General features: G+C 53.4%; 8 protein-coding genes and 1 non-coding gene across 9 annotated transcripts; 5 read left to right on the forward strand and 4 right to left on the reverse strand.

The window, feature by feature from the left end:
* Window positions 1–1,513: 1,513 nt before the first annotated feature.
* On the forward strand, window positions 1,514–2,508 carry ASPACDRAFT_45014 (zinc finger MYND domain-containing protein; the record flags this gene model as incomplete). The annotated part of the gene is made up of 3 exons (XM_020201529.1): window positions 1,514–1,843; window positions 1,909–1,960; window positions 2,036–2,508. The coding sequence occupies 3 exons, from the start codon at window positions 1,514–1,516 to the stop codon at window positions 2,506–2,508; spliced, it is 855 nt and encodes a 284-aa protein (XP_020054841.1).
* Window positions 2,509–2,585: 77 nt separating this feature from the next.
* On the reverse strand, window positions 2,586–4,471 carry ASPACDRAFT_122298 (FAD-binding oxidoreductase). Its single transcript, XM_020196526.1, has 3 exons — window positions 3,882–4,471; window positions 3,323–3,821; window positions 2,586–3,204 (listed from the first exon to the last, which is right to left on the reverse strand). The coding sequence occupies exons 1-3, from the start codon at window positions 4,369–4,371 to the stop codon at window positions 2,718–2,720; spliced, it is 1,476 nt and encodes a 491-aa protein (XP_020054842.1). The 5' UTR covers window positions 4,372–4,471; the 3' UTR covers window positions 2,586–2,717.
* A 1,145-nt stretch (window positions 4,472–5,616) lies between these two features.
* Window positions 5,617–6,672, reverse strand: ASPACDRAFT_62008 (uncharacterized protein; the record flags this gene model as incomplete). Its single annotated transcript, XM_020203739.1, has 5 exons — window positions 5,617–5,985; window positions 6,043–6,160; window positions 6,218–6,314; window positions 6,371–6,454; window positions 6,507–6,672. The coding sequence occupies 5 exons, from the start codon at window positions 6,670–6,672 to the stop codon at window positions 5,617–5,619; spliced, it is 834 nt and encodes a 277-aa protein (XP_020054843.1).
* Window positions 6,673–7,314: 642 nt separating this feature from the next.
* On the reverse strand, window positions 7,315–8,647 carry ASPACDRAFT_1871978 (SDR family oxidoreductase). The gene is made up of 3 exons (XM_020197986.1): window positions 8,142–8,647; window positions 7,720–8,069; window positions 7,315–7,664 (listed from the first exon to the last, which is right to left on the reverse strand). The coding sequence occupies exons 1-3, from the start codon at window positions 8,575–8,577 to the stop codon at window positions 7,605–7,607; spliced, it is 846 nt and encodes a 281-aa protein (XP_020054844.1). The 5' UTR covers window positions 8,578–8,647; the 3' UTR covers window positions 7,315–7,604.
* Window positions 8,648–8,869: 222 nt separating this feature from the next.
* ASPACDRAFT_1857760 (uncharacterized protein) lies at window positions 8,870–10,467 on the reverse strand (the record flags this gene model as incomplete). The annotated part of the gene is made up of 6 exons (XM_020197570.1): window positions 8,870–9,476; window positions 9,530–9,912; window positions 9,976–10,052; window positions 10,109–10,145; window positions 10,199–10,218; window positions 10,287–10,467. The coding sequence occupies 6 exons, from the start codon at window positions 10,465–10,467 to the stop codon at window positions 8,993–8,995; spliced, it is 1,182 nt and encodes a 393-aa protein (XP_020054845.1). The 3' UTR covers window positions 8,870–8,992.
* Window positions 10,468–11,422: 955 nt separating this feature from the next.
* Window positions 11,423–12,870, forward strand: ASPACDRAFT_31463 (cytochrome P450; the record flags this gene model as incomplete). Its single annotated transcript, XM_020199816.1, has 3 exons — window positions 11,423–12,108; window positions 12,176–12,443; window positions 12,502–12,870. The coding sequence occupies 3 exons, from the start codon at window positions 11,423–11,425 to the stop codon at window positions 12,868–12,870; spliced, it is 1,323 nt and encodes a 440-aa protein (XP_020054846.1).
* A 283-nt stretch (window positions 12,871–13,153) lies between these two features.
* ASPACDRAFT_31215 (FAD-binding oxidoreductase) lies at window positions 13,154–14,693 on the forward strand (the record flags this gene model as incomplete). The annotated part of the gene is made up of 2 exons (XM_020199796.1): window positions 13,154–14,178; window positions 14,231–14,693. The coding sequence occupies 2 exons, from the start codon at window positions 13,154–13,156 to the stop codon at window positions 14,691–14,693; spliced, it is 1,488 nt and encodes a 495-aa protein (XP_020054847.1).
* A 343-nt stretch (window positions 14,694–15,036) lies between these two features.
* On the forward strand, window positions 15,037–15,135 carry ASPACDRAFT_t204. Its single transcript has one exon. It is a non-coding gene; the product is annotated as a tRNA-Gln (tRNA).
* Window positions 15,136–15,959: 824 nt separating this feature from the next.
* On the forward strand, window positions 15,960–17,393 carry ASPACDRAFT_53360 (glycoside hydrolase family 28 protein; the record flags this gene model as incomplete). The annotated part of the gene is made up of 4 exons (XM_020202738.1): window positions 15,960–16,220; window positions 16,316–16,738; window positions 16,797–16,926; window positions 17,071–17,393. 4 exons carry the CDS (start codon window positions 15,960–15,962, stop codon window positions 17,391–17,393), a joined length of 1,137 nt encoding a protein of 378 aa, XP_020054848.1.
* Between the last annotated feature and the right edge of the window lie 339 nt (window positions 17,394–17,732).

The raw sequence follows: 17,732 nt of genomic DNA on the forward strand, positions 1-17,732 counted from the left end.
GACTGGGATTGGTATTTCTGGGGTACAGATTATGGCGACGAGATCTCCGCTCATGTTGGATCTGGATGCCGTCGTCAGGGGTAGATGGGTGGAGGAACGGAGAAGATGACGGTTGTTTGTCAGGTTGGTCGGAGGTGGATTGAGAGTCGCAAAGCTGTTTCCGAGCTATCTCTTCATATCCCGCTCGGACACGTGAGTTACACCGTCCTAAGCCACCCCTGCCATGGTATCAATGCCTAGGATCAGACACCAATGAGGACTCAAGGTTTGACGGAATGAGGGCTACTTATTTACTGCGGGCTGTGCGACAGAGCTTTTTTCAAGTTTCCCGAATCATACACCACTCTTTTTCTAATCTGGCGATGCGGACTTCCGGCTGTGGGCCCAATGAAAAGTGCATTTTGCGATTAATGTTAATGGGACTACATACTTGCACAAGTAACCCCACCCACGGCTTTAGACCCACTTGCAGTCTCGTCCTCGATGGTAGTTAACATATTCTAGTGTCTATTGCTAGACGCCAAGACAACGCTATCTTCGCCAACCGCATGTTGCGCTATTTGATCCTGAAGCTTTAAGTGGGGGTCATACAGATGACCAGTATAGTCTAACATTCCCGCTAATGACCAAGTGACTTTCAGATGATATATGAAGCCTTGAGTTGTGTAGTTATAGACAGCAGTGATCCTGAGACCACAGGTCCTTCAGAGCTCCTATGCCATAGTGAGACTATGGCCAGCAAACTCCAAAGAAGACTTGGACCCGCAGTCAACTTTACCTCCCACCGACATGGGCAGGAAGTCTATTTGTAAGGTATATTGCTTTTACCTACAAAGATCTGTGACTTAATAAGTAGTAATAGCCAAGTAGTATTTACATAAAACAGACTTTACTTTACATACTAGATCTTGTAAAACAGATGTAGCAGCTCAATACTACTAATTAAAATATACCCAGCAGTATTCCAACTCGGTTTGATACAGCAATCTATGTTATCAACAGCTATGAGCTGACTAACAGAGCTTTCTTATCCTTAATAAATCTTTCTAGGGGATGATTGCATATTCGGTGCAATACCTATCATACGTCAATTTGGATGTAGACTATGTTTAAAGCGGGATCGACAATTTATACTATGAAATCAGAGAGGGAACAATCAAGAACAGTGTTGAAGGGCAAGTAGACCTTGCAGAGACATAGTCATTCTGGCTGGGTGACGGCCGCCAGCGTGACATCCCATGATGTTGTTAAAGCAGCGACATATTTCATTTGACCTGCGACTACCCTCTCACACAGTGAATGAAGCGAACGCGTTGCAATAATCACAGCCAGGCCATACACCAGCAACCATCACATATAAGTAGCGCGAGCCCTCAAAACACAACTACTGGGGAAACCGCACCTCCTCTCCTACATCCCACCACCTTCTTACTCTGCCCCACCATCATCGAGGCCATCACTATCATCACGAAACACATCACAACCACCCACCAGCACCTCAAACTACCCAAAAATGCCTGCCTCCACCCCCACCATCTGCGCAGCTTGCGGCTCAAACGCCACCCTCTACTGCGCCGGCTGCCTGAACCCCCCCGCCTACCTACCAGGCCACACCATCAGCGCCACGTACTGCACCCGCGCCTGCCAAAAGCGCCACTGGCCCGTCCACAAACATGTCTGCAGAATGATGGCGCAGCGGATTAAGCTCCACCGCGCCGCCCACATCCTCAAGACCGCGCTCCTCACCTACCGAGCGACCCTGTACGACATCGCCCTCACGAAGATCGACCTCCGCGACGGGACGCTCTACCTGCACCAGGAGGCCAGAGACCCCGGTACCCGCGTACAGTTCCGGAACATCTGACCACGAACCCCGAGGAGAGGGAGGCGGCGCTGTGCGTGAACCAGTGTACTGCCGCGATGGCGCTGTTGAGTGGGTTGATTAGGGGGCTTCTGGCTGGTTCGCACTCCTCCCCGTGATCCCGCACTGATGACCTAGATAGGGTACGTGTACTGATAAAAATGGGGATGCTAGATATGGACACGCGAATCGAATTCATTGACCTCCAGATCGAGAAGAAACCCCGTCCGACGAGACTCGTCCCCGGCCCTGACCCGACGGGGTGTCCGCATACCGTGCTGGTGGTGACGATGCGCCTGTCCGGTGAAAAATGGGTGCTCGATCCTACGGGCGGACAGTATGGGTATCGCGAGGGTCTCGTCCCGTTTGCGCGGTATCTGGATGAGCGGGAGGCGAGGCCGTGGGGGTCTCCGGTGCCGTATGATGCGACGGAGACGTCGGATCTGGATTTTCTGGTCGGTCTCCCGAGGTTGGGGGCGCGAAGGAGGGATCTGGAGGTGGAGAGGAGGGCGAGAGTACATTTTGCGGGGTTTGTGAGGTATAGTGTTGGGAAGGAGATGTTAGCTGGTACTGCGGAAGAGTTCGAGAAGAGGTTGGAGGGATTTAATATGAGGTTGAAGGCGCATTTGTTGGAATTCCGTGTGTAGGACGTGGTTGCGAGAGGTCGGTTTTCTTAGGCTGGTGGGGGTAAGAGGGCATGGGAATTTGTTGATACTATTGACTGGCTCCAAGACAGTGTACACCAAAACTTGCCGAGCGTCTATGATGCTGCCATACAATAGCATACAAATAGAAGCCACACAGAACTAGCGCATCGGGTCACTTATTCAATACCAATCTACATCAATTGCAGCTACTAGGCAAAAAGCTTAAAGCCTCCTGGCACATTACGCCGAAAGATACCCCTGGGGTCGTATGCTGAAGCAACGCGTTGCAGCTCTTCCACACTGTCCGGACCGTAACTGCCGATCGGGCTTTGCCAGGAGGCCGCGTAATTCAAGTACCGGTATGGCACTCGAACACCCTCCTCCGTGGTCAGCGCATCCACTGCCTTGATAATAGACAGCGTCGCTTGCTGGACAAGCTGAGAGTCTTTCTCCAGCGGCCAATAGAGGGACACGAGGCAGAGGACCTGATCCCGCTCCGGATGGCTGTCCGGCGGAATCCCGAGGCTGTTCGGCGGTGCCGGTGCCGGCTGCAACGCAGGGATGGACTGATAGACGAGCACGCTGGTCAGGTTCAAAACATCCCCTGCAATGCTCAGGGTGGTCGCATTCCACGCGTCGTACACCTTTTTGAGGATGGTGGGCGAGACCCGAAAGGTTGCCGTTGCGTAAACGGCACTGAGCGCCGGCTCTCAGCGAAGAACAACACTCGACGAGAGATGAACACACACAAAAAAAAAAAAAAAAACAAAGAACAAACAAGGAGAGAAAAGAGAGATCAAGGGGGGAAACTTACTACTGGTCCATAGGCTGGTAGCGTGTAAGCTCTGCACTGAAATCCGTGCTATTGGAAATACGCATCGTGTTCAGCGCCTGTGGCTCGATGTCCGTAAACCGCTGCAAAGCGGCAGGGGCGGCTGATGCATTCGAATAGTACATAATGTTGGAGACTGTCCCCTTATCCTCGGCGCCGTAGTACAGATAGCTCTGTTCGATCTCGGCGAAGGGGTCGAAATTGGCCGGGTGCTTGAAGGCCGTGAACGCCGCCAATTGCTCCTCGACAGTGGAGATATCGTACTGGATCCCGCCGCCCCAGTACGGGCCTTGGGGAAAAGACCGCAGGTCAAAGCGGGTGACAATCCCGAAGTTGTTCTGGCCGCCCTTGAGCGCAGCGAAGAGATCCGCATGGTGGCTGGCGTTGACGTTTATGATCTCGCCGGAGGCGAGGACGACTTCCATGTTGAGCACGTTGTCGCAGGCAAATCCATACCTCGGGTAGAACGCTGATAGACCTCCTGTTCGGCTTCAGAGGGATGTTTACATACAGTCACGAATTCTGGAGAAAGAGACCTTACCGCCGGTGATGAGACCGCCCACACCCACAGACCCAGTCCGACCTCCTATCACTACCCGATCATATCCATCAACTGCTTGGTATACTTCGTTCCAAGTCAATCCGGTTCCAACCTGGACGGTGTATGTACTGCTGTCGATCCCAATGCTGTTCAGGCCCCGAAGGTCGATTGTCACGCCCCAGTCAGCATTGGCAGCTCCCGAATTGGGCGAATGGCCCCCAGAGCGGATTGAAAAGGCAGAGTTTGCCGATGCCGCCAGAATTTTCACAATAGTCGATACTTCCTCTACTGAGGATGGGGAAACGATGCATGTAGGATGTAATCGCTCATCGAGAAAGAAGTAGGAGGACACTGAGGCATTGTAAGACCCGCTTCCTGGGAAGGAGACCTTTTCAGGAAACACTGTCAATAATGCAAAGCATTCACGTGCTGCTTGCATGCCACATGCCAAGTTCAGTACGAAGAGAAGCAGTGGGAGTTTCAGCACCATGGCGCAGAGGGTGGGCTGCTAGTGGTTGGTTGTTCCCTTTGGTGTCTTGTTTGATAGCAGAAACACTTCAACATATTCTTATGTGGACGCGTGACCACAGTAGTTGGTTACTTCTTCATTTTCTTAACCCCAAACAAGAGCCTCCAGGTAGTCCTACAGGCCTTGGAAACATTTGACCAGGTCGCTTACTAGTGTGCCCTGCACCAAAAGAGGCGCAGGCGAGCAGGGTGTGCGGACTGAGATTGGAGCCAGTTGGCCCTGCTGCTGTTTGTTGTAGCTTGTGTTGGTGGATGTCGATCGATGGGCAGATTCACTCCAACACCCCCGCGTTTAAACTAGAAATGGAAGGAACTTGTTTGCGTGCCGGCCCGCCGCCCGCAAGACGGGCGTATCGGCTGGCTTGATTGCCGTGTCTTGGAAGTACTTTAGCTTTTGCTATGTTATGCCGCACCATCCGACTTCGCCCGACTTCCTAAACCCCAGCAATTGGATCACATCAGCTCTCATGCATGGCTTACTGTGACATGGCGCAGATCTCCAGACTACGGAGGAACTCCGAAGGTGAGTGCATAAATACCACCCATTCGAAGCTTGCGGCTGAATTGAGGGGGGAAGACGGATTGACGATCCATGCATTGATACCCACATCTGACAACCTTGCTATCCTAGTGAATAGATATGGCAATCGTCTCCTGAAGTGACAAGGTTTGTTCCAAGGTCGACAAGCCGCTGTCCAGCTGCTGACCCCTGTCAGAGGTTACCTCGCCTTGCTAGCAGCACGCGCGTCGCTTCGCAAGGCAGGGTAAATTCCTCCCAGTGCCAGTGTTGCCTGGCCCGATTATCCTCCAGCTGAATTTCGAAATTACTAAGAATGCGGACAACGATGAGTTTAAGCACCAAGTCTGCATGGAAGCGGCCTGGACTGTTGATGTACTGTCAGCTCCAATTGTTCGAGGAACAATCGGCCTAAATGGCATAGGCGTGATGGGTATTGCGCAAGGCTCACACTGAGGGTAAGGGGTTTCGCTTACCAGGCAAGAGACCCATAGCCCCACATGAGGTGTCTCTCCGACACATCTGTGAAGAGACTCTTGTCGACATTGGATTGATCATCAAGAAAGCGCCTGCCGTCAAATTTCACTGAGCGTGGATAGTTTCGTCCGTCGTGCGAGGCATCATAAGCCGAGACACATACGATAGACCCTTCTGGGATATGCAGGGAGGCTGAGATGAGTGTAAGGTCTGCTAATGCCTTTCTCCGTACCGCAACTGTAGAATGAACTTAGCGGAGGGGGTATTCCAACAGACACGGAGTATCTCACATCTATCCAAGCTTCTCATTCGAGAGGTCTCTCGCATGAAACTGTCCAGGAGAGGAAGCCGCTCCAAGTCGTTGTATTCTAAACCACCGGGACAGTTCTGAACAACCTCGTCTCGCAGGATGGACTGCCATTCCGGGCGAAGACACAACTCGACTAGTAGGGTGTTCAGATAGACCCACGGCTGATGAGATGCAGCCAGCCAGAGGCCTAGAACTGTTTGAGACAGCAAAAGAGGGGTCCAATACTCGCGTTCTGTTGCTGAAAGTGAGATCATTTGGTTGAGGATAGTTGACTAGAACAATATCAATTCTCGGATGCCATGCGCGCCTCTACCAGGTGATTATCCTACCTTATCACCCCCTGGTTGCCCCTCATTGGCCGCTTGTATTCGAGCGATTTCTCTAAGTAATCGATCTTGTACCTTGTGCATTGCATAGCCTCGTCGCGTCAGCACCGCATGAGCCATACTACACCCAAAGTTTAGTATTGGGCCAACAACATTGTAAGAAGGCAGGATAGCTCACGGTGCCAGAAAGGAAGGAAGAATCTGAAAAGCGCCCATGCAAGCCACGGTCTCCCGCGGATGGCGACGGAGATTGCGGGCGAACTCCGCCTCAGATGCTGAGTCCCAAGATTAACTTTTCCAGTGCCCTACCGATCTCGCACGGTTCACTTACACAGCTTCTCGCCGAAGAACATAACGCTCATGATGTCTGAAACCAGGCCCCGAGATAGTGGAGCCAATGCGATTGGCGCGCCACCTAAAACGATGTCATAATCTTGTCTCAATCATCCGCTGGGCACATCACTTACCATAATTGCGTCCATCCATCTGAATACGATTCTTCAAAGATCCGTCCAGTACATCGCTCAATGTTGCAAATAGCCCATTCAAACAGGCGGGGCCACTGCCCATCAGCACCCGACTAAGGAACCGAGATTTCCGGACGTTGACTTCGTCGTGCTTGAATTTGTTCATCGTGTGCTTGAACCCGAATAGCTACTCGTTGTCAACGCTGTCACTCTCTGGTAAGCCGGGCTGGAACTCCTTACATCTGCGTACACTGCACGCTGCGACAGCAGAGGGGTACTACTGAGCTCAATCAGGTTCTTCCGAGTTGGCTCGATCAAGATCGGCTTTGCGGCCCACGGTCGGTAATATCGTCCCTCGCTCTATGCATGTTAGGGACCAACGCCAGACGTATAATTTGGGCGGTACTCACGAAGTCTCTCATCATGGTCATGGCTATACTTAGGAGCCTCTTGCTGTGGGAGAACACCCTGCTTCGCTGCAATATGGTTCAACGTCTGCAGACGGTTGTTGAGTCTATCTTGACCTACCTTGCCCAGAGCAAAATGAAACTCATTGAGAACAAGTAGCACGCAGGCAATGCGGAAGAGAGAAAGAGCCCAGGCTTCATCCATGACCGATTTCTTAAAGTTTGGTTTCGTGAGTAGAACAATGCTGCGACAGAGTGGGGAGGCAAGCAACTACGATATAGTGGGGTAGATTTCGCCCTTTATAGCTAAAGGTACCCCGGCATCTGTTCTTCATCTGTATCCAACCGTGTCATGCACGTACTGAGCATTTGCTCGGCTAATGATATCCAAGGCGTGATGACTACATCCTGGCCGCGGTGGTATTCTTGGAGGGAGCCCGCGACTCGTCGCTGGCTTGATTTCCCACGTAATTGGAATCTGGCGAGCAGAATGTGCGGCTCTTGTTGCTGATGAGACGGCTGAGAGCCCTGAACCCGTATCAAGGTACAGTACCTTTTCCACAGCTCGACCAACCACAGAATGACCATCTGTATCAGCGCTTTGCATTTGTGTATCCACTTCTATGTACTTCTTACTTTCGTATTACAACATACTGCGTTCTCCGTTCTCCGTTCTCCCCGCCCTCCATACCTACTTCCCATACTCATTGCTCAAGTAATCCAGCCCAGTCCCTTTCGAGACCCCAGCATCCTAAACAGCCTGATTAGCCAGGTCAATATCATAGGCATAATTCACACAAACATACCATCCAGGAGGTAGGCAAATACGTTGAAGCGAACTTGGTAGCGCCCGCACCTTCGCCACACCAGACCTTGCCCGCCGTTCCCGCGACAATTGCCGTGACGACCTGCTCAGCGTGCTGCAGCACGTCCGATCTCTGCTTTCCATCGTCCCCACGCGCTCTTTTCGCAATGGTATCCTCTACAGGCTTGTAAATGGACCCCTCCGGCAGTGCGAAGTCGTCGAAATGCGACTGGCCCAGTGTCTGTACTCCGCCCGTGACAATGGACAGGACGCGCACATGGAATGGCGCCAGCTCCAGGCGCAGCGTCTCCGCCATGATCTCGAGCGATCGCTTGGATGCGGCGTAGGTTCCTGATCACTTACGTGAGTTTTCTGCAACTCGCAGTGGGATGTGGGTTCTGGTGAAGATGGGAAGGTGCTTACCCATGTAGGGCACATTGACATGTCCAGCAATGGACGTGATAAAGACCACCGCGCCGCGGGCTTGGATCAGCAGTGGTGCGAACGCCTGGGTGACGGCGAGCTGGCCCCAGACGTTGGTCTCGAAGACTCGCTTGGCTGTTGGGATGTCCTCGTCCAGTAGAGGCATGAAGTGGTTGATGCCAGCGTTGTTAACGAGATAGTCGAGCTTACCGCCCGTCTCCTGGGTCACTCTGTCAACGGCCGCTTTGATGTGCGTCTGGTCACAGATGTCAAGCTCCAGGAAGGTGACATCAGTCAGACCCTCCAGGTTCGACATCTTGGAGAGGCTGCGCGCGGTCGCCATCACCCGAAATCCGCGGCGCTGGAACTGCACGGCCAGGCCGTAGCCGATGCCCTCGTTGCTACAGCCGGTGATCAAGACAGACTTCTTCGACATTTTGCAATCAAATTACAGAAGTGGTGGGTGCGATTGAAGAGCGATAGGCCGGGAGTTATCTGCAAGCCGCCTGTGTGGCAGGGAAAGCCAACACCGAAGTAGTGACCAGGGTTCGGGCCCGGAAGGGAAATTGGCTCCGGCGCAAATAAACTGCACTGTGGCCGCAGCCGCACACACCGCTTACTAGTAGGTACATCGACCAGGGTGTAGTCTGTCTAGCAAACCCACCATCCATGCATCTGACTCCGCCCATCGGTCTCCAACTCACTAGCGTGGTAACAGTAATGGAGTGGTCTATTGCGTGATATGATTCCCTAGTTCTGTGGAGCTGCATTCAAACCCCCGCCCGTGGTGACCTAAATCTCACCACCTCACAACAGACGGCTTTTGTTTGCTATGTGCATGCAATGCAGAGTCAAGTGCCCCTCCCCGCAGGAGGGACAACAACATCCTGGGTTAACCCGTAGCTCATGCGAATCCCACTCGCGTCCGGTCGAGGCTGCCAGTTTTCGCTACGGATGCTGGTTTTCATCACCCTCGTCTGGCACAATTCCAAGTCCTCATCCATGGTCGTGTATGAATGCCGTGGCGCACGTATTGCGGGGAACCACAACTTACCAAACGACCCGGACCCCGACCCCGACCCACTGCTGCGCTCTGTCGCGTTCCGCGAGTCATGCTTCCGGACGAAGTTGAGAAGTGATGAGACCATGGTGCCTAGGAAACCTCCCCGCCGTCGGATGAGAAGCGACATGGATGGCATGCAGCTAGCGGTGATACCGACGCACATCTCAGCAAGACACATGATCAAGACGGGCAGGGTGTAGTAGGTGAAGTCTTCTTCGTGGTGACGCAAGATGACTTTGAAGTAAATGCTCAGGGACGAGGCAATGCATGCCCTATTGGCCGCGTCAGTAAGGAAATCCCCTCAGTCGCAGACGCGCAAACGTACACGAACCCGGTCGCGAAAATCGCGGCCACCCCGAACTTTTTCTTCCGTCCCATCTGCAGACGCCAGATCGATAGCATCGGTAAGATTAGGATGTAGACGTCGAGAACTAGATTGCCCACTGCGATGGGAATCATCAGAGGCACCATGCCTGTATACCGGGGGCTCAGGAAAGACTCCTGCCAGCTTTGGCCGGGCGCGGGGGAGGTATAGTAGAGCGTTGCCACTGCGATCGCTATATAGAATCCCCAGTTGACCAATAGTCCGAAGTAGATGGCATATCTCTGCCACCGGAATGGCTTGAAGAGATCCAGGTACATCAGCAGAAATGTGGTCTTCGCAAATGGCCAGACAATGGAGGTCACCCAATTGATGAAGAAGCTGATCTGTCTAATATCAGCTAACGCAAGAGCATAAAGCATCTCCTATTGGCTGTTGCGAGGACTTACAATTATGAATTGGCTGCTCATCAGATGCGCCGCTGACAGATTCCACACGTGCGTTCCGTATTTGGCCACCGGGACAGCTGCAATGCCGCGGTTAACACTGGAAGCGAAGAGTAGATCGCAGTGACTCACTTACCCAGAATGCATAGAATATAGTATACCAGCGTACCAATCTGCCAAGCCAGCATTAGTATGTTCTCCAGGCGGGGACTCGGGTGCACCTCACGATCGCAATCAATGTGGTCCCTTGGTAGACTCAATCAGCATGCGGACCCATAGAGATAAGGACTAGGTGGATAGCAAAGTCCACATACAATCATCAGCGCTCATCTTCCTGCGAATGCAAATCCTCGTATAGAATCTCAGCCCAGCAATAACAAACATGACACTCATGAGAATAGTCCCCACGATAATCAGGATGTTTCCATCAGAAGGGGGGTCCACTAGATTTGCGGTCACCCCCGGTGGAGGCGTGGCGGCTGGAACAGCGTCCATTCTGCCTTGATGCAAAGGCCAGTGGGATGAAAGAGACGGAAGAGCTGAAGGATTGTGATCTGTTAGGCATGCACAGGAAGCGCAGGAACTTTGTATGAACTGAGCGTAGAAGGAGGGATATGGTCGGTGTTTAATTTCCTTCTCGACCATGTTCTTCACGTCGCATCTTGTCGGCCCCTGCCTTTCTTTTCCACGGCTCAATGCGTGCCAATCATCTCGTGTGGCTGTGCTTATTGTTTCTGTTGGTTTGATCTCACTTGACTCTTCATGGCTATCTGCTTTCTTGGAGGGGGGTCGGGTCTAACCCCGCAACTGCACCAAGGCATTGCCAATTAGTAAGGGGCCAGTCATGTAGATCCTTTTCGCCGTGATCGGCGGCTGGCTGGATGCCATAAAGGTATTGTCATCATAGCACCTGAGCTACGTCCGTCTTGGATTCGAATCATACCCTGTTCTGCGTTATGGTTATTTCCTCTGTTGGTAGCAAGATATACGAAGCAACAACGACTCTGTCCCAGGATGAGCCAAGTCAGTACCATAACGAGCCTTATTTTGGGCACAGGAAGAGATTTTGTTATACCCATTCTTTCTGTCGCACTGTGCTGTCTCGTATGTTGGAGGTTCTGGAGGTTCACAATAAGCCCGCGTCTGAATCCAAGCAACCCAGAAGAATTACCGTACTGGATTCCATGTGAGCTTTCCCACTACAAGTTCAAATCTCAGAATCCATACTGACTATCCTTCATCCGGGAAGATTGGGGTAGGCCCTTCTCCCAAAACTCGAATCGATTCCACCAGTACTGATCTTTCTACAGGTCATGCCGGCTCATTCTTCCAGGACTTCAATGGAGCAATTGCAGACGCAACGTGCGTACTTCAAATATCTGTAACTCAGGATAACGCCAAGTCTTACCATCGCAGAAAATACTACAATGACACGAAAGAACCATTCTCCATGGTTGTCGGCGGCCAACAAGTATACATCATTTCGAGCCCGAAGCATATTTCTGAACTCTACAAGGACACCGTGAGTTTCAATCGTGACCTGATGAGCAAGGAACTCTATCACAGAGCCGGTATTCCTCGCCGAGTAGTGGACCGCATTTTTGAAGTCGATCCCAAGGCCCCGTACAATGTCAATAGCGCCCGGTGTATGCACAGCACGGATGTTATGATGTCTTTATACCGTCATCATCTCTCACCCGGCAAAAGTCTTAATGACCTTCTCGCCGACCGAATAACACCTTGCATTCTCAAAGCGCTTGCTCCTAGGACGATGCCAGCACCTGCGTCTGTCCGAACTGTATCGCTCCACAACGTGTGCGTTGAGGTTTTTGTGAAAGGCATAGCAGAAGCGTACTACGGACCCGTTCTCTGGGAGATTGAGCCAAACTTTGTGGAATGGTATATGGTGTGGGAAAGGGTGAACTGGAAGTTCATCTTCGGCTTGCCAGCGTTCCTCGGTCGGGACATGCAAATTGCCCGACGGCATCTGGTGGGCACCTTTGCAAAGTACTTCACCCTACCGCAAGAGCAGCGAGAGCAGGGGAATTGGTGGGTTCGGGCGGTGGAAGAGGTCCTCCGCCAAGATAAGCTCAACGACCATGAAATCGGCTGCATGTTCATGCTACAAACTTGGGCGTGAGTAGCCCTACCTATGCCGATGGGATTAACCCACTCCCGATTCCCTAACACAAAAGGAAAACAGGATTCTGGGAAACATGTTCAAAACTGCTTTCTGGCTCGTTGCGCACATCGTGTACGATCCAAGCATTCTGGACGCGATCCGGACTGAAATGCAACCCGCCTTGACAGGCGACCAGGTCGATCATCGATATCTCGTCGAGCATTGTCCCCACCTGGATTCTCTCTTCTCTGAGGTGCTACGTCTAAGAATGGCCAGTCCCATGGTGCGCGACATTGCGGTGACAAGTGCGATCGGCGGAAAGACGGTACGAGCCGGGAGCCGCGTCCTTGTACGTCCCCTCTGACCGTAGACCGAGACCGAAGGAAGACGCTGACACTAGGTCACAGGCCTCCTACCGGCAATTGCACCTCAACCCCGACGTCTGGGGCAGTGCACCGCACGTCCTGGAGGCGGATCGCTTTGCCAAGGATCCAGGGCTGCGATCTAATGCCAGCTATCGGCCGTGGGGCGGGGGCAGTACGGCGTGTCCCGGACGGTTTCTGGCCAAACAAGCTATCTTCTGCTTTGTGGCTCACTTGCTCCGAGACTCTGAGATTGGGCTGCAGCAGGAGGGGGCATCCGCGGCAGATGCGCCTGACCACCCCGGTCGCGGACGGTTTCCTCGTGCGGACTGGTCCCGCCCCAGCCCAGGCATCGTAGGACCCCTGGAGGGAGAGGATCTCACCCTTGTAATCCGTCGGGTAAGACGGAAGTGACCGTGCCAGGTATGCTTTTTCCCAATGTGAGACTTTTCTCTCTTGGGGTTGGCTGAATTAGTAGATCCGTACTTTTGTGGTTACATGGGTGGCCCGCTTTAGGGTTGGATGCACGAAACAAAGAAAAGTGATGATCGGCGGCTAGGGCTTACGACTAATTTCCTGATGCTTGAATCCGTCGTTCTACTAGGTACTGCGCATCTACCAAGTCTTACTGTTTCCCTCCGTCTTACCTTTCTCCCTACCTAGATTATTTTTTCTTATGTGGTCAACCCGCCCCAAGATGGCTTCAGTTGTTTTGTACGCAGCCAGTGCTGTTGGGTTGTGGGCAGCGGCAAGGCTTTACAACCAGCAGCCAGCTACCAATCCAACGGCCTGCAACCTCCTCAATTCCCAACTTCAAGGACTTATTTCTCTCACCCACAGTCCCGGCTTCAACGAGTCTATCGGTTCTTTCTTCAGTTACCAAGAACGAAACGTCCATCCAGCGTGCGTGGTCCGGCCCACCTCCGCCCAAGATGTCTCGATCATTGTTGAGACCATGGCCGTCGCGCACCGCGAGCGGGGTGAGCAGTTTGCCATCCGCAGCGGCGGACACGGCTTGTTTGCCGGTGCAGCCAATATTCAGGACGGCGTTACCGTCGACCTCCGCAGCATGAGCACCGTCGAGGTGAGTTCCGACCGTGCGACCGTGCAGATCGGAGCCGGGGCCCGCTGGCTCCAGGTCTACCAGGTCTTGGATCCGCTCAACGTCACCGTCACGGGGGGACGCGATGCTGCCATTGGGGCCGGAGGCTTCTTGACGGGCGGGGGCATCGGCGTCCCCAGCGTGACGGCCGGATGGGGCTGCGACGACGTGCTGGAGTACGAGATCGTCGTGGCCAGCGGGGAGATCCTGCGCGTCTCTACAGACAGACATCCGGATCTCTGGGTGGCCCTGAAAGGCGGGTCGAACAACTTCGGCGTGGTAACCCGGTTCACCATGCGGACGCACCCGCTCGGCAAGCTCTGGGCGGGCTTCACCGCGTATCCCGGGGCGGAAGCGCCGCGCCTCCTGGCCGCGTACTCGGACTTCATGGAGCCGGCGAACCTGGACCCCCACGCGGGCTTGATCGAGTCGTACGGGTGGACGAGTAAGCACGCGGCCGTCCATGCGACCCTCATCATGCTGTACTCCCAGCCACACCCGTACCCCGCCGTCTATCAAAACCTGATTGACAACAGTACGGTGTTGTACAACACCCTGCGAGTGACTCACATGTCCGACTTCGCCATTGAGGAGGATACCTACCAGGTTCCCGGATTCAGGTATACGATATAACGCCTACCGAATCTCTTCCCAGGCTGACACTTCCAATAGCACGATGTACTACACCACCACCTTCGCCCACGATCCCGCCATGTACTCGGCCATTTTCGACCTGTACAACAAATCCGTGACCTCAATCTCAGGGGTCAAAAACATGAACTGGTACATCAGCTTCCAGCCGACCCCCTCCCTGCACGCCCGCAACAGCTTGGGTCTGGATCCCGCCGACAAACGACTGGTCATTTTTCTGCTGGTGGCTTTCTTCCCTGATCCGAGCGATGCGGCGCTGGTACATGGGACAGCCATGCAGCTCATCGAGGCGATTGAGGAAGTCACCAAAGATGCCGGGGTGTATCGGCCGTTCAAGTATATGAACTACGCCGATGCAGCCCAGGATGTCATTGGTGGGTATGGGGAGGAGAGTGTGGCGGCGCTGCGGCGGGCGAGTCGGAAGTATGATCCCGAGGGATTGTTTCAGGCGGGGGTACCTGGGGGGTTCAAGCTCTTTGTATAGGTGGGGCTGGGTTGCAGCGTTCACTCCAGTTTAGATAGGAGGGTGTGTTGCCGGACAGGTCTCGGCAGTGAATCCAATGACTCGCTGCCGCGGGAAATACATTCTTGAGTATCGCGGTGTCATGGAGCGAAAACTGAGCACGATGCACATGTCATCAACCTGATGCGATTTCCAACGGCCTTACCTCTTTACCTCAGAGATAGATAGAATCAAGCGAGAGATGAGACATGGTGCCTGGTTAGACTTCAAGTGCCTTCCAAGTGCCTCAAGACTCCCAAAAGATGACGCAGAGAGAGGTTTTGGGCTACATGAATTACTAAAGCGAGCAGCAGCATCGACTACAGGTTGTGTAGTGTAGTGGTTATCACTTTGGATTTTGACCTCGCTTGCCTTCGGGCTAGGAAATATTCCAATAACCCCGGTTCGAACCCGGGCACGACCTTTTTTTTTTTACAGCCGTGCTGTGTAACTTACAATCAGCCTTACATGCTGGCGCACGCACTTCTCCTGATTACCAGAGGCACATATATCACCTAAGAGGCACCTCGTCCATTTTAACCGAACCATGGATCAACATCCATATGACGAGTGTTCCCTCTGCGGAATTGCCGGATGTCTTCAGGGGCTCCTCCGCCAAGACCACCGTGCCAAGACAAGTCCCAGACGTGAAGCCAAGCGAAAAATAAACATCGTCAGCCCTGAAATGTCCGCCGTCCGCGAGTGATTCCGCCAATTAGTGCCGTTCCTCCCCTATACCCCCGCAAACTATGAACCAGGGTCGCTGTATGCCCCCTCTTTAGCCTGCACATCCGTCTAAGCGAGCTGGACTATAAGGTGTTCGCGCTCTCACACGGGCCGCCCTCCGTCTGGGCTGGAGGTTAGTCGTTTCGCAATGGTAGGGCAAACCACGCCACCAGCCCCTGGAGAATATCATTCCGTCGGCGACTTCCCCGGATTCCCTGGTGGCAACTCAGCCCGAGCTGAAGACCACTGGATTCCATGACAGGCTTCTGTTCCCAGTATGCTCTACCTCGTCCTCGTCACGGGGTTGAAACATACCTGAGCAAAATGGTTATTCCACCACTTACAAATGACCGAGACGCGGGGGTGGTAGACCCTGCATGATTGTTCTACAATATCACAGCTCCTCAAGATCGACTTGCAACCACTGCTAGAAGGATAAATACCCACCCGCGCCCTCGAGCAACCACCACCAAGACCACCAAGACAATCAGAAGCTTGAACCCTCGTGGCCCAAGTCCAACAATGCACCTCAATACCACCCTACTTGTCTCGCTGGCCCTCGGCGCTGTGAGCGTTCTCGCCAGCCCAGCCCCACCAGCCATCACGGCCCCGCCCACGGCCGAGGAGATCGCGAAGCGCGCGACGACCTGCACCTTCTCGGGGTCGAACGGCGCCTCGTCGGCTAGCAAGTCCAAGACCTCGTGCTCGACCATTGTGCTGTCGAATGTCGCCGTTCCGTCGGGGACGACGCTGGACCTGACCAAGTTGAATGACGGGACTCATGTAGGCTCCCCTTATTCCAAGCCATTGCCCCCCTCCCCTCCACTTTCACCTCTAGACCTCACCCTTTTGAACATCTCCTGATGATAAATGGATAGGTAATCTTCTCCGGCGAAACCACCTTCGGCTACGAAGAATGGAGTGGCCCCTTGATCTCCGTCTCCGGGAGTGACCTAACCATCACCGGCGCGAGCGGGCACAGCATTAATGGGGATGGCAGCCGGTGGTGGGACGGCGAGGGCGGGAACGGGGGCAAGACGAAGCCCAAGTTCTTCGCGGCGCACAGCCTGACCAACTCGGTGATCAGCGGGCTGAAGATCGTCAATTCGCCCGTCCAGGTCTTCAGCGTCGCGTCGTCGGACTATTTGACCCTCAAGGATATCACGATCGATAACTCGGACGGGGATGACAATGGCGGGCATAATACCGATGCGTTTGACATTGGGACGAGTACGTATGTGACTATTACGGGGGCCACGGTGTATAATCAGGATGACTGCGTGGCTGTTAATTCGGGGGAGGTGAGTTTTACCCCCAGGGAGGCTTTTGGGGGATGGTGATGGTGGCTAACGGCAGCAGAATATTTACCTCTCGGGCGGCTACTGCTCCGGTGGTCACGGCTTGTCCATTGGTTCGGTGGGCGGACGTAGTGATAATACGGTCAAGAACGTGACGTTCGTGGATTCGACGATCATTAATTCGGATAATGGTGCGTTTCCTGTTCCTGTCTTGGTCCCCGTTAGCCCTAGTGCCCCTATCCTTCAACCCACTCCCTCAAGTCCTCTCCAGCCCCCTTCCCCTTCCCATACTCAACCAAACCCCAAACCCCTCAACCAAAACTAACCAAAAAAAGGCGTCCGCATCAAAACCAACATCGACACCACCGGCTCCGTGTCCGACATCACCTACAAGGACATCACACTCACGTCCATCGCCAAGTACGGGATCGTGGTCCAACAGAACTACGGCGACACGTCGGAGACGCCGACGACGGGGGTTCCGATCACGGACTTTGTGCTGGATAACGTGCACGGCTCGGTGGTCAGCTCGGGGACCAACATCCTTATCTCGTGCGGGTCGGGCAGTTGTTCGGATTGGACGTGGACTGATGTGAGTGTCAGTGGGGGGAAGACGAGTTCCAAGTGTGTGAATTTGCCGAGTGGGATTAGCTGTTGATTCTTCAATTGTTTGTGGTTGAGGAAGCTGGATCTCTTGATTATTTAGGTGTGCTCTTGTTTGAATGGGTCTTATACGGAAGATCGTAGCTCTACCAGGTTAGAGATAGGAGATATCTAGCAGGAAAGCTCAGGAATGAGAAGGAGCATACGGTGCGTGATTAACAGGTACTATTGACAGTGGCCGAAGACCTACTTACAATCCAGCATACCAAATCGGAGTAAAATTAAGGGTCAAGACAAGTCAAAACCGTAGCTTAATTGATAAACGAGCACATCTATATACAAACCCACCTCTACCCAAAACATCCTCCTCACCCTCACCACCACGCAACCCCCT

The sequence above is a fragment of the Aspergillus aculeatus genome, assembly GCF_001890905.1.
Source record: "Aspergillus aculeatus ATCC 16872 unplaced genomic scaffold ASPACscaffold_11, whole genome shotgun sequence".
Taxonomy (NCBI): domain Eukaryota; kingdom Fungi; phylum Ascomycota; class Eurotiomycetes; order Eurotiales; family Aspergillaceae; genus Aspergillus; species Aspergillus aculeatus.